At 39.6% G+C, this 15,333-nt stretch overlaps 1 protein-coding gene across 9 annotated transcripts in view; it reads left to right on the forward strand.

Moving 5' to 3' along the window:
- The window catches only part of DTNA (dystrobrevin, alpha), a 451,930-nt gene that overhangs the window by 337,154 nt on the left and 99,443 nt on the right, over positions 1–15,333 (forward strand). For all 9 annotated transcript variants that reach the window (XM_006889175.1, XM_006889177.1, XM_006889176.1 and 6 more), the window contains one exon: positions 14,619–14,704. In XM_006889175.1, coding sequence (XP_006889237.1) covers positions 14,619–14,704 — 86 coding nt within the window. The remainder of the gene's footprint in view (positions 1–14,618; positions 14,705–15,333) is intronic.

Here is a 15,333-nt window from a genome sequence, read left to right on the forward strand (position 1 = left end):
GCCACAAGAACTTGCGGACAATCGTATTTCACGTGCTGACCTTTATTTAACTCATCCTGTGCTTCCTAAAAGCTGTCACTGTTTGAAGAATCGCAAGATGACATGCCTGCGGAGAGAGTAATGAAGCATGAGGCAGGAGGGGTTTTTATAAACTCTCTTCTGTGCAAATTATCTCTGGCAGTATCTCTCTTTTGCTGTTGTTGTGTTAAAATTTTATTTTATATTCATTTTTATATTATATTAGTTTATTATTATTATATTATTTTCTATTATATTACTCCTTTTTACTTTGTTTTATAAAAGTGATCACCATTGAGCTGTGCCCAGCATTACCCTGTCTTTCCAGACCCCAGCCAGATCTTTCCCATTTCCTTTACTCCCTCTCCCTCCACCCGCCAAGTTGTGTGACCCCGTGATTCCCACCCCCACCCCACTCCCACCCATCCTCACCATTCTGCTCCTACCCTTCCCCCCACCCCGAGTGGATCCTCACCCACATTTTACTAGTTATCTTTCTATTTCTTCATATGGTCTTATGCAGTATTTCTAGTATTTCTGAGGTGTTGTAACAGGACCCTAGAGCAAACAAGGCAGGAATTGGAAACTGTTTCATGACTATCATTCTGAAAGTATCCATGACTTGAGTTAAATGAGCTGGTCAATATTGTGGTCCCCTAGAACAATGCAGTGGTGTCCACGCCCCACCTCTCATTATTTATAATTTTCTCCCATGGAGTCCAAGAATTTCAGAGCTGGCAGAGGTCTTAAAGATTATTGGTCCAAATCTCTACAGATGAATGAACTGAAGCACAAAGTGGCTGTCCCTTGCCCTGTGCCATGCAGCATGGTAGTGGCCCAGTAGAGAGTTGCATTTACAGCTAAGGTGTCTCTTCTGCAGCGTATGTGTCAGCCTTGTTAAATGGAACAAGTTTCCTGAGTTACATTATCAACCTAAAATTTTAACAGGGTCTTTGTCGATAGCCCTTTGTCTGCATGTAACAGTGATGTCTCCCTTTCTGTCGTTGGATGTGCATATTAAAAAGGGAAGTGGCTAATCTGGCTTTTCAGCCATCCCATTTCAAGGTTCTCTGGAGATTCTACTTAGTCTCCTTGTGTGACCCATGCACTGGGGTATGTTAACCTTGGCAGTAGAGATATTTCAGCTAGGCTAATTTTATTATGCTGTTCACTTACAAAAGTCACCAGCTGTCACTGTGCAATCTGGAACAGTAGCCAAATTGTTCTGCTCTGTTGTACCAGTGCATGTTATTGTTTTCCTGGTGTTCATATTTTGAGAAAGGCTTAGCTTGAGAGAAATCACTTTAAAGCTAACAGTCCAGCTTGAAGCATTCTCTGCTTGGTCTGTCAGGTTGCAGAGCTGGCTGTATTACTTTGGCCCAATCACTATGGTAACCAGGTGGTGGGGCAGGTAGACCAGCCTGTGGTTCCACATGACAGGTGGCCAAGTAGAACCAGGCTGTGGAGTTTTGATGATGGCATTTACATTATGTGCCCTTGACAAGAGCCTGGCAGTTTTCAGGCATGCCACCAAAATCTCCGGGAACTTATTATTATTTTGTTGAAGCCATTTGTGTAACAAAGGAAAATGTGGAAGAGAGAACTGTAAATTCCAGCTTAATCAGAGTTATGGCTAAGGAGAGAGTGCCCCAAATGAATTCGTACCTACTCCATAAATACAGAGACAGGCCAGATTAATAATAAGGAAGAAAAGGCTTTATGAAATATCCGTAGTTCCATGAGCACTGTATTGTTCACTACCCTTTAGAAATATTGGTAGAATAATTTTAAAATATAGAGAAGTATTTACAACAATGAAAAATAGAGGTGTTAAAATTCTGTAAATAGCCACACTTATGTGGCTGAAACATTTCAAGGTTTATCAAATTAAGCTTAAGGATTCAAGGTCAGTAGCAATAGACTCAAATGTTCTGGGGGGAAAAATGTTTGTTTTGTAACTACTCTTAACAATAAGCAAAACCCTGAACATGTACTTTAAATAATCCTATTGTATAAATCAGTTTTATAAGCAAATCTGTATAGAAATCCCATTCCCCCCCCCCATCCTTTTAAAACAGCAAGTGTGTACAAGTAGTTCTACTGGTACTATTTTCCATGTTCTGACTTTTGGAATTTTAGAGGTGAGATTTAAGTCATTAAACACTAAATGGAAATATAGATTAGAAGTGAAAACATAAGAAGAAAAGGGGTGTTCAACTTTACTGCTTTATAACAGTAAACTCTTCTTTATCCAAATGTGATCCACTTATGGAAGAAGTCAGATTTAATGTCCTTTTTTTACCACTCATCATATGACATAGCCCAAGTGCTTGAGGGAGCCTTCCACATTTTGACCAGCATAGAAGGGCCTCACAAAAGTAGATTGAGAATGCATTGTTGTTGTTTAAGAGTCAGCAAAACAGGGAATTTACTCTCATTTCCTATTCAAAGAAGAAAATACCCAAAATTAAGATAGGGGATGCCTTAAGAATCTGCCTCTAAGAAGATACAGAGAGAGAGAGAAGGAGGGAGGGAGGGAGGGAGGGAGGAAAAGAATTTAAACTCTTTCTTTTTCTGCTAGTTTATTTGCAAAATTCAAATACAAGTTTGAACAAATTTTTTCAATTTCCCTTACCCCCCCCCATCAAATTGTACAACCCAATGATTAATCCCTCTTCCCTCTGCACATCCACATCCCTCTGCTTCCAGCCTCTCCCACCCCTCCTGGATCCTTATACTTATTCTACAATAACAATTTTATCAATATTTCTCCTTATGGGGCTGAGTTAGTTCACTCAGTCCCTCCCAAGTTAGGTAATAATTTACAAAGTTATTGCTCCTGCATGCTGCATAGTATTCCATTGTGTCAGTGTACCATAATTTCTCAATCCATTCGTTTGTGGTTAGACATTTGGGCTGTTTCCATGTTCTTGCAATGGTGAATAATGTTGCTATGAATATTGGTGTACAAATCTCAGTTTATGGCTCAGTTCTCATATTCTCAGGGTATATTCAAAGTAGTGGAATGGCTGGGTCATATGGAATTTCTATGTTCAGCTTTTTGAGGAAGCACTAAACTGCCTTTGAGATGGCTGCCCCATTTGAATTCAAAGGAACTTGATGTTTTGGGGCATTGTTTGGTGAGTCTCCAAACCCAGCCAGCTGGTTCCTACTAAGTAAATGTAATCCTGAAAATGAAGCCCAAAGTCCATTTCTCTTGAAGATGTCTCAAGGAACCAGACTTACCTTTTCACAATCATTATTAAAAACAAACAGGAAAAAAAACTAATTTATTGTCATTGAGTCAGAACTGATGCATGACCGACTCTCCAGTGAGCTTTCAGAGGTGATTGCCCATCTTTCTTTTGAACTATCTGTCTTAAGGTTGGCAATGCAGCTCCCTAAAGACTGGTCCAGCAGAGCTCCCTCTCACAGTCTTGATTCCTCAGAATTGCAAACTCCCTCCCACATACACATATGAAACAAAACAAAACCCTGGATCCAGTTCTCCTACAGTCATGCATCCTGAAGTCCACAGGAAGTCCTTGCCAAGACAGCTATGATGTGTAGCTACATTTGCGAAGTGAGTTACAGTATGCTATGCAATTGTCCTTGGTTCTTCAGTTTCTTGATTCTAGAAGACTTTTGCTCTTCCTGACTTTCCTTCTCAATAGAGCTGTGTTTGGGAGAAGGACCACCCAAAGAGATATTATTGACCAACTCCAAGGTAGACATTTTCCATGTCCACCAGTAGTCTTTCTTGGGGTTTCAAGGAGGATGGATGGGCACTCCTAGGTAGGTTGAGAGAAAGGTTTCAGAAGAGAGAAGGGAACAGAGAAAAGAAGATGTATTGTTAACTAGCCAGAGCCTTACAGCTGTCTCTTCGTCTTTTATCCTTCTGCAATCACCCCAGGAGCTGGCCTGCCTCCTCTGCTGCATTTGCTGCCAGGAGCCTTCCATGTGAGGCTCTCTTCCTCAGGACCTTCTGACAAATTGGCAGCACCTTCCTTTCCCATCTCTTGTCCATATGCCAATGGGGAAAAAAAATCCCTTGAAGCATTCTAAGGATTTCCGCTGATCGATCTTTCCTTCCTTCCTTCCTTCCTTCCTTCCTTCCTTCCTTCCTTCCTTGCTTCCTTCCTTCCTTCTTTCTGAAATAGCAATTCAAAATAAAAATGGCAGAGTGGAAAGTTGCAAGATAAAAATAGTTCCTCAGTCTTTAAGGTGTGCTCATTCTGAGATCAGGTCACATACTCAGACATAGTAAGAAATCCTTCCTTTTTTATGCTTGACGTGATCACTCTGAGCCCCCACAATTGTCTGTGCATAATTATGCTATGTTTTTGTGAATTTAAAAAAAACACTCAAAATTCATTGCCATCAAATAAAAATTAACTCATAGCTGACCCTCTGGCTTTTCAGAGGCTACAGATCATAAGAGAGGAGAATGCCTATCTTTCTCACACGGATTCTCATAGCTTACTGTCCATGTGACAGTCCCCTACTGAAGCCACTTTAGGGTGGGACCCTGTCTTACTCTTCTTTGTCCACATGGCATCTGAAACAGTATCCAGTTCAAGAATAAATGAATGAAAATGAAGGTTTGATCCTTCCTGGCCCTTGTCACTCTAATCCCTTCTAATCCTTTTTTTTTTTTTTTTTTGTGGATAACTAGCTTAATCTTTTTTTGTTTCAAGACTAAAGTGTTCTCACATTTGCTGTATCGCTTAGATTCATATCCATTATTTTTACTTTTGGTCCACAGATAAGAAAACCAAGCATTTGTGGTTGCTAATGTGGGGGATGCTTTTTTCCACAAGTCTTCAATGAACTCTTTCGTTTATTCCCACCACAGTTGGAAACATTAAAAGCTTTAATCTTGCGGACTGAGTCTCATTTCAAGGCTATAGGATCTTCTTTTTTTAGGACAATGCTTCTTGAAGGAGATAATGTGGCAGAACCTTTGATTTTAGCATACTGTTTTCACCTATACCCCAAACCAAACCACTGTTGTGTGGCTCTCGATTCTTTAGATACTCCACTGGGTTTTCTAAGGTTGTAAATCCTAACATGACTAGACTGCCTCACCTTTTATCCATGGTGCTGCTAAAGGGTTTGAACCATTGACCTTTCGACAGCAGCCCATATACCCACTCACCCCAAATCATAGTAAGACAATAATAAAGAAAAGAAACTGCTCATCTCACTACCAGAGGACACAATATATACTTAATGCCAATTTTCTCAATAGTTACCATGATTGTTGTTATTGTGTATCATAGAGTTGGGATGTTGGAATTGGCCCATAGCTGACCCTATAACAGATTTTCAGAGACAGTTAATCTCACAGGAAGAGACTGCACATCTTTCTCCCTTGGAGAAGATAGTGAATGTGAACCACGTGCGTTTGGGATTGCAGTGCAGCTTGCTATCACTAGGCCACCAGAGCACTATGATTGCAATAGCTAATATGTTTGCAGCCTTTACTGCCTATCAACAGTCTGAGATCTGATGCTATTATTATTACTTTTCTGAGTTGAGGAGCAGGTGAGTTGAGACATAGAGTGATTAAATAACTTGCGGATTATACAACTTCATCCTAAATGAGATTAAAAGGTTGGTGGGGGGACGTTTTATTCAGAAGTCAGTTTAAGTCTAGCCCAATTCTTATTTTTGAAAGATTAACATTTTATTCTAAAATATCAGAATTAATGTACTTCCCCCCAAGACATGATTTAGTTAGTTGATTATAAGATATTACTATTTTACGAGCATTCCTAGCCTTTTCAGATATATTGGACAGAGTATCCTTGAAAGAAATATTCAGATAGAAAAAAATTTTACCTTGTAGCATATTTGATTTCATTCTTTGGCTACTCATAACTCCAAATCCATCTTTTATAACAAACAGTCTTACACAATGAATACAAAATGCTTGTACTTTCCTCTGTTTGACATATCCCACCTCGCTAACCCGTTGACTGCCATTCCTGCTGCCAAGCCCCTCCCGACACTTTGAAAGGCAGCACAGCATGATTTCAAATGCATGGACGCAAAACAATCCTGGAATGCTGCCAACATGCCTCAGCCTTTGGAATTTAAAAAAATGATCATGGCATTTAATGCAAAATGTGCGACAAAGTCCACAGTGGCGTCTTTGTGTGCCAGTCAAATGTGTTGGTTGCTTTTGAACCACAAACAGATGTGTGAGAGCAGAGAGAAAGAGTGGGGAAGGATGCAAAGCTAAGTGTCATCTCCTTTTGATTATCTACGTGGCCAGGCCTAGTTATCAAAAAGAGTGTTCGGTGAGGAGTGGTGGATTTTTCTTGATTTGTCTTCATTTCAAGATGTTCCTAGAAAGTTCTCCAGGAATCACTAAAAGTTTTGTCCCTGGTGGCAAAGAATATAGTTCAAGATGCCCACACATTACTAATGTGGAATGACTTCCAGAGCATTTCTATAATTTAAGGGAATTGAACTTTCTTACGACCTCTTCTCTCTCAGTCAGACGTCTAATATTTATACACTGAATGAGGAGCAGGTGGAATTTCACCAACCACAGAGAAGGTGGATACAATTTCAAATACACAGATGTCGGCAGTGGACCCAAGGACAGCAGCCATTGTGTCAGGGCACCGGGTGATGCTGGTTCTGTTGTATGTGAAGTTGAGATGAATGGCCTAGTAGCACCTAACAACAATCTAAAACGATCTCCACGTTAGCCTTATGCTGCCTGCCTGGGTCAGCAATCTGGCCTTGACATGAGATGAGATAACAGCCTCTAATGGAAAATTATCAGTAAGAGATGCTTCTCTTACTGAGCGCCTGGAATGGACCAGGAACACTACAGGATGCTTTTGTTGTTGTTGTTGTTATGTGCCATTGGCTTGCCTGCAACTCATAGCGGCCCTATGTTCAATAGCCCTAAACCCTGCTCTATCCTGTGCCAATCACATTGTCTCTGACACACCTACCCCCCTTACCCCAGACACTAAGTCAGTCCACCTCATCGAGAGTCTTCCTCTCCTGCACTGTCCCTCCACCCTCCCAAGCATGATGTCCCTCTCCAAGGACCCGTCCCTCCTTGAAACATATTCAAAGTATGTCAGAAAAAGCTTCAGAATCCTTGCATCCAAGAAACCGCCTAGTTTAACCCTTTCCAGGATGAATCTGTTTGTTTCTTTGCTTTGCTTGACTCAAAAGTCCACTTCATTCCACTCCCCTCCCCAAAGACCGAAACACCCACTGTCATCATAGTTCTGCTTCATGATGAACCTTTACCAGTTTCCGAGAGGGAGCGTCTGTGGCTTAATCTGTAGCAAGTTGTGCTGCGAACCCAAATGCTACACATCTCCAGCAATTATTAAACTACCAGTGGTTATTCTTTGTAATATCAGGCTATGGTGAAATTAACTGGTTTAGGCCTTTTCCGTTAGAAAAAAAAAGCGCAAGGGAAAGAAATAAAGAAACTGGTCCCAAGAAACAAACAGGCCTTTATTGTGATCAGAGAGGGACACCAAGTAACACAGCCTGTAGCATATGGACAGGATCAGAATGATGCCCTGGGCAGTGTGTGGGAAGTTCCTTCTTATAGTGGTCCTGGGGAGGACTAAGATGATATTTCTTGGAATTTGGGTTGTTAATTAAGTTAGCTTTGGGTTATTTTGATTGGGCTCAGACCCTTATCAGGATCCATTTTCTGGTCTGGTCTTTGATATGACCAGCCTTGATGTTATCAGGTTTCTCAGGAAGCAATCAAGCTTGGGGGTGGTAAGGGTGGGGCAACTGTCATATTTTTCCTTCATTTTCTCCCCAATAAACCACGAACAAATGAAGACTAGGATGCATGCCCTGTTCACCTTTGTGTCCCTACTACCTCTGGAACAATGCTAATACACACTTAATGAAAAAAGAAATGAGTGGCTATGTAAAGAGAATTCCTGCCGAAAGCAAGTGTGGAAACACAGGAAGAGATGCAGTTCTTTCTGTATACCAGAAATGTATACAAACTGTATGAGAAATGCTGGAATGTATGAGAAAGAACTTTGCTTATAAAAACACTTATAACATTTTCTAAAAAATGTCGGTGAGAGAAGGGCTTCTGGTTTTACCATTCCTGAAATAGAGAAATCGTGTCAACTGACTGCTCAAGGGCACATCAGTGAAATGCAGCTGCCACTGTACAGGGCTTGAAATTTATCATGGGATTCTGTAACTTCAAACCAGACACTCTCTTGGCAGTTTGGAGAAAACCTACATCTGCTGCGAGTTCAGCCTACCCTCCAGCCCCATCAGTGGCTATTTGTTATTATTTCTTGTCAAAAGTAGATTCTCCTTTCCAGACAACTTTTTCTTAAGGGGAAAAAAAAGTTCTTATTAGTTGTGGGGTTGGGGGAAAGGCCAAGAAAAATCATAAACAACCCAAAGCAGTTGCTCTCTTTCTATGGCTAGTCAAATCTCGAGCTCCCATGGCCTTGTGGGTAGAGTGGTGCATGGCCAGCCCGAAGGTGAGCAGTGAGAATTCACCACCGGTGCTCCGTTGTGAATAGGGTAGGCAGTGCATTCCTACCGGGATACCAAACCGAAGAGTAGCTTAAATAGTAGTTTGAATCCAGCAGCGGTGGCAGGGGGAAACGGGCACTCCGATCCCGTTAAAATGATAAGGTCACCATGTGTTGTAATCCCCTACAACAATGAGTTTGGAATTTTTTATGGTTTTTAGTTTTAGACAATCATTTAAAAGAGAGGGCAAATTCCATGACATTGAAGAGCAAGTAGGGATTTTCCATATAAGTTAGATGCTCATAACCTGAACATTGTCGGTGTTGATAAGTACCATCAAGCTGAAACCAACTCCTACGTGACCCACTAGCAGGTTTTCAAATGCAGCAGATCACATGAGAGATTGCCCATATTTCTGTCACAGAGCAGCTAGTGGATTTGAACCACGTGCCTTTGGATTGGCAGTACAACAATTATTGAAGTATTTATTATATATTAAAATAATTTATGTATTAGAGTAAACAAAAATATATTATTTTCTTCTAAAGTCATGTATTCTTTCAAGAAAATATAATAGACCAATTTAAAAACAGAAAATCTCAAATCCGTTGCCATCAACACAACAACAACAAATCACACAAGAAGCTATTTCCTGTCTCTCCCCCGGAGTGGCTGGTAGATTCGAACTACCAGAGAGATGCTGGCTTTGGGTCAGCAGAAGGACCCACTAGACACCAGAACTCTCTAATAGGCTAACGGGGAGAAGACAGACAAAAAATGTTAAGATTTAATGAGCCATTTATCTTAGGAAAGAATTCACCACATCAAGAATGTGTGTGGCCATGTCATTTGCTGCTGACTTCTAAATCCCCACCTGTGCCCAGAATGTGATGATTCTAGTGAATTCACTGGAATACATATACTCTTTAGTCTCAAACTCATCTGGCTCTGTTCTAACTTTCTGGAAGTGTGGTACTAATGATTGTATTTGAAACTGCCATAGCTTTCCAGAAAAAGAGTGTGGACTTTTTCTAGGGTCCATGCGGGAGTGGCATCCACTTTCAAAATAGCTTGCCTCTGGAAACTCAATGAACATGGAGAAACGATGAAAGTTATACAAGTGTTCAGGTCTTTCATTCATAGGGTCACTATGAGTCATCTACGACTCGATGGCACTTAACAACAACACAACAATCTTGGAGATGACAAATTGAAAGACGTCAGAATTGCAACATTCGGGGTAGTCTGCCTTCTTCATTCTAAGTGCTCACGGACGGGCCAGCTTGTTGAGCTGTGCAGCAGCTAGCAGCCAGCAGCCAGCAGCCAGCAAGTACAATTTTGCTACTTGTCTCTAGAAGACTTTGCTGAGTGCACTCATATCGGAGTGATATGCTGTTTTTCTGTTCATTTGTAGAAAAGATCTGAGAGCTTTCTCATCCATCCTCACAAACTTGTCTCACCACTGCTTAGGCACCTTAAAATGCTCTCTGGTGGCATAGTCCACAGAAAGTTGTGCTACTAGCCCGGAGGCTGTGCTTCTCTGATGGTTCAAACCCTGCAGCCGCTCTGCAAGAGGATTGGGCCTCCTCTTCTTATGTGATTTACAGCCTTTAAAATCCCACGAAGGTCAGCTATGAGTCAAAACTGACTCAACAGTGGTGAGAGAATTTGGAGGCAACTTAAGGAGCCCTGGTGAAATAGCGTGTTGCACACTGGGCTACAAATCAAAATGCCATCCACCAGACGCCCCATAGGCTAAAGATGAGACAGTCTGTGCTCATTAAGATTTACAGCCTAGTGAATCTACGGATGGAGGGTCGCCATGAGTCAGAATGCACTCAGCATGGGAGGGAGGCACTTAGGAGATTTCATTGACTCTGCATCAATCACACGGCTCCTGACTAGCACTCCTTACTGAAGAACAGAGCTCACACATTCATTACGTGGGATGGACTCATTCTCCCTACTCCCTGCTGCCTGTCTTTATTCCACTTCTTAAAAAAGAAATAAATAAACACAAACAAACAAAAGGAACCCTGAACCCAAGGGGGCTTTGTTAAAGCGATGAGCTTTCCTCTGGCACCTTGTCAAAAGCCTTGAGAAATGTCTTTCTCTTCCCTTTCCTTTTTATTCTTCCCTTCCTCTACACTGAAAATTCCTAAAAGAAATTGTTTCAATTTAAGCATTTGGCATTCCCCTTTTCTGTTGTAGTCAGTAATATCTACTTACTCCTAAAGACTGATGCAATGCCTGAAGGAAGCGAGGTTCAAGTTTATCCAGTAGCAGTAGATACAACACATAAAAAAAATACAGATGCATACTAAAGAGTTGATTCCAGCTCATGGCGACCTCATCCCTCCGTCTAGGTCCTGGGATTCCTTGTGGGACCTTCTTTGTTACAAAGGTCACAGTTGCAATCTGGCACACTGACTTGCATAACAATAGATTCCAGTGGCCTAATTTCACCCTTGAATTCCTACAGAATCCTCATTTACCTGCCCAGCACTGTGGTGATTTATCTAGATTTATTATGTCAATTTAGCAGAATAAGCTCCAATACAAGTGATATCAACCATTGCTTGATATAATAACATCAATCTTCCATTTCCAGGAACAATACAGGACTAGAGGTCCCCTTAATGTCTTCTTCAGTAAGTGTTAAGGTTTAAAATCCACTTGTGAGCTATCATAATTTCACTTTTTTTGGGAGAACTGTCTATCCCAAAGTTGTTGGTGATCAACTCTCTCCCTTGAGTTAGATTTTTCTTTCTGGTTCATTAAAAGAGCTTGTATTACTTTTGAAGCCTCCACATATAACACTCTGATTTCCTTATACTTTGAACAGCACCTTATTTCCATATGACTCCTACCTTCCAGACTTGATAATCTTTCTTATTTCCACTTTAGAACCAAATTTCAGGTTAGGAAAAGAATTATTTCCTGAAAATGTTTGACATTTTCTGTTATCCATGCAGTTGGGAATACAGGAGATGTGGAACAATTTTGAATAAGGTAGATTATAAAAAGGACTTGTGTTTTTCCTTGTAGTCTACCTAACTCTTGGCTGCTAACCTCAGAAGAAAGGGCTGGTTATCCACTTCTAAAACATCAGCCATTGAAAACACAAAGGAGCTCAGTTATGTGGACTCAGTTGACTGATGACAACTGGTTCCTCTAGATTTACTAAACAGCTTAATGGGCTTAATCATTATATGCTATTGAGTTGATCACAACTCCTAGCGATCATATAAGCCACACATAGAAGCTGTCTTGTGCCATCCTCACAGTCACCACAGGCTCAATCCCATTTTTGTTATAATCACTGTGTCAAACCATCTTCTTGAAAATTTCTCTCTCTTTTGCCCACCCTCTACCTCTTCCAAGGTATGACAACATACCCCATGTATGTGAGGCCGACTTTCACCACCTTTGCTTCCATGGAGCACACCAGCTTTACTTCCTCAAAGACAGACCTGTTTGTTCTTGGCCAGTCCATAGTACATTCAATACTCTTCACCAACATCACAATTCAAGGGCATCAGTTATTCTTTAGTCTTCTTTATTCATTGTCCAACTTTCACATGTATATGAAGTAAAAACATCTATCTACTAGAATTATTAATATTTATTCATTTGTATAAAAATTTTATTGATCATTAACTGTGTATGAGACAAAGGGCTAGTGACTTTAATGATCCGGAAGACCTGACATTGTTGAATTCTTAAAACAAACAAAAACTATAGGATTATGATGTAGGATGCATTGCAGAAATAGTGGCAAATGAGACTAGAGAAAAAAGCTTTGCATGCTACAAGAAAGTATTTGAACATTACCTGTCAACCAAAGGAGGCCATAAGAGTTTTCAATACGCGTGTACAAACAGATTTAAAAGGTTATTACAGCTTCCAAGCAAGAGTTGGAAACAGTGACAAAGGTAAAAGAAAGGAGGGAATGGATTCCATATAGTGTTGAGGAATATAGTTTAGTCTTTCAGATATTTGTGCACGAGATATTAGTTGAGGGAGAGCAAAGAATCAAGGCTGATTCCCTAGCATAAATTTTTGGGTAATAAAATGTGTTTTTGTTGTTGTTGTATGCAGTCAAGTTGAAACTGACTCATAGTTGACTCTCTAGTGGGTTTTCAGAGAGTGTAAATCACACAGGAAATTACCCATCTTTCTCCGTTGGAGCAGTTGATAGATTTGAACCACCACTTTGGCTTGGCAACACAATTCCTTTTCCCTAGACTACCAGAGCTCCCTTAATGAGCTACACCATGAGTCTAACAACTAGAAAAGGAACTGTCAGAATAGAAACAGGTTAATGGGAGGGCTGACCTGAGTATAAATAAGAGGGGAATAGTTTGGAAAGACAGTAAGTTCCATTTTTAACTTACGTGGTTTGCTGTAGGGCATCTAAGTAGAGATTTTTAACAAATCTCTGTATTAGCCTAGTGCTTAGCTCTAGAAATATCAGCAGAAAATCACTAGCAATTTTGACTTAAACAAATTTTACATTCCACCTAGCTATTTTTTCTGAGCTTTTTCTGAGAAAATGGTGGACAGTAACAAATGACTCCCAAGTGAAGTAACAAATGAAGTCAGATATGAAATAAAGACAATGATATTAATTATTATGTTTTATTCTTCAAATATGCCACCAACTATATATGAATCTTATTCATATAAATGATGTGTTTAATATCCTACAGCTTTGTTAATATAGTCCTTATGTACCCTTCAGTCACATTGTTATTTTAAATAACTGCTGATGGATTTTAGAGGTGAAACCACAGGGTTGCACAGTTTGGTGAGTGACGGGAGGGGGAGAAGTAAATGGGAAGGATCTGGGCAAAAAAAACATCGTAATGATGGGCAAGGTCCAATGGTGATTAATTTTATATGACATAATGCATGAGAATGGTTCTATGAAACACAAAAGTGAACGAAGAATAGTGTGAAACACAATGTTTACAAACTTTATAAGCAAACCAATTTTAAAAGTTAAAAATTTAAAAAATAAATTAATACTGTGATAGGCTTTTGGTTTTCAAGGATGTTAAAATAAGCAATTCCATTAGAAAAGAAAACATACTGAGCATAGTACGTGTTTACATCCCATTTCATGAAAGACATGTTCTTTCTACCTCCCAGATGATGAAGAATTGGCAGCACTTGCCTAGTTTAGGGGAGAAGAAACTGGTCACACAGAACTTTTAGTGTTGTCCCTTTAAAATGTCAACTGTCTTTAAAAAAGAAATGTATCACCTAAGCACAGCTGGCTTAAGAATAGAAAGAGATGACTAGGGGGAATGTGTGATAAGAAATATCCCTATCATAGCTGTGGCCTCAAATTCAGGAGCTCTCTGAACAAAAACGAATTTATGAAGCCATGTTAAATCAATTGCTATGAAATAGGAGAATAAAGAGACTATGAAATTAAGCTCACAAAATTTATTTTATGGAAATCAAAAGCATGTTGCTGTGATTTTAGTCCATAACTGGCAATCATATGTTCTCCTGGAAAGTAACATATATAAAGAATAACACAATGTGAATGGAGGATAGTGTGAAACACAATGTATACAAACTTTGTAAGCAAACCAATATAAAATAAAAGATTTTCAAAAACAAAAACCTTTTGTCTCTTGGGAAAGAGGTCATCGCATAGATAAGGGACTTATTTTTCAGAACTATATATTGAATTCTATTCACAACCTTTTTAAAAAAATAACTGTGTTTATGTAATGCATGCAGCTATGATATTCTTGTATTTCTATAGCATGGAAAATTGTTAGACCTGGCTATATTGAAAGAACTGTTTAAAATGAATATATGATTAGGTGTATACGTACAACAGCCCAGAATAAAAGGTACATTGCAGAGAAGACTGAGGGGTTTGTGGGGCAGGTAATAGTGCAATAATGAATGAATATTTTTTTTAAAATGTCAACGGGGGGAGGGGAAGGAGGGCAAAGGGGTAAAATGTGCAACAATGAATGAATAAAAATCTAACTTTTTTGTAAACCTTCATTAAAATCTCAAAATTAAAAAAGAAAGTACTGTGATTTACTTTTTTTTCTATTATCATTAAACAGGGAAGGTCATGGTAAAATTTCAGTATTTGCTGTCAAAATGGCTTTGGCCACATTGTGTGGAGGGAAGATCATGGACAAATTGCGATGTAAGTTATTTGTGCTTCTCTGTGCTTGAGCTTCCAGTGAGTCTCCTGCCCCAGCCCCTCCCCTGTCTCCTTGCCCATCTGTGTGTCTTTTCTCTGTGACTTGTTAAAGTATAATCTTCATTAATTGTTTTATTTTATCATAGAAATATGTTCACAGTACGTAAATATGAATTAAATAACCAGCTTCCTATTTATGAATTATTGTATTTATAACCTGCTGCATAGCCACAACTAGACTAACTCAGACCTCAAAATGAGACATTCGTACTTTCAAGTTTGTTGACTGCTAATCTCAGCACACCTGTACTGCTTTACAGGCATACGTCCGTCACCTGAAGGCATGATTCTCTTGGACTAATTGTTAAAGTGGAAGGGACAGTAAAGTCCTACATGCCCACACATGTTCAAGAGACTGCCTTTAATAGTAACCAGATAAAATAAAGTCAGGGTTCAGAAGTTATCTGGAATATATATGATAGTTGATTCCTTTTTTTTTTTTTTTTGGTAGCCTGAGATAGATAAAGAATTGAAAATGCCAGTCCCATGTCTCTCTTGTTGTTGTTATGTGCCGTCGAGTCGTTTGCAACTCATAGGAACCCTACGTACAACAGCCCTAAACCCTGCTCTAA

The sequence above is a fragment of the Elephantulus edwardii genome, unplaced genomic scaffold, assembly GCF_000299155.1.
Source record: "Elephantulus edwardii isolate Elephantulus edwardi_28Jun2011 unplaced genomic scaffold, EleEdw1.0 scaffold00076, whole genome shotgun sequence".
In the NCBI taxonomy this organism is placed as follows: domain Eukaryota; kingdom Metazoa; phylum Chordata; class Mammalia; order Macroscelidea; family Macroscelididae; genus Elephantulus; species Elephantulus edwardii.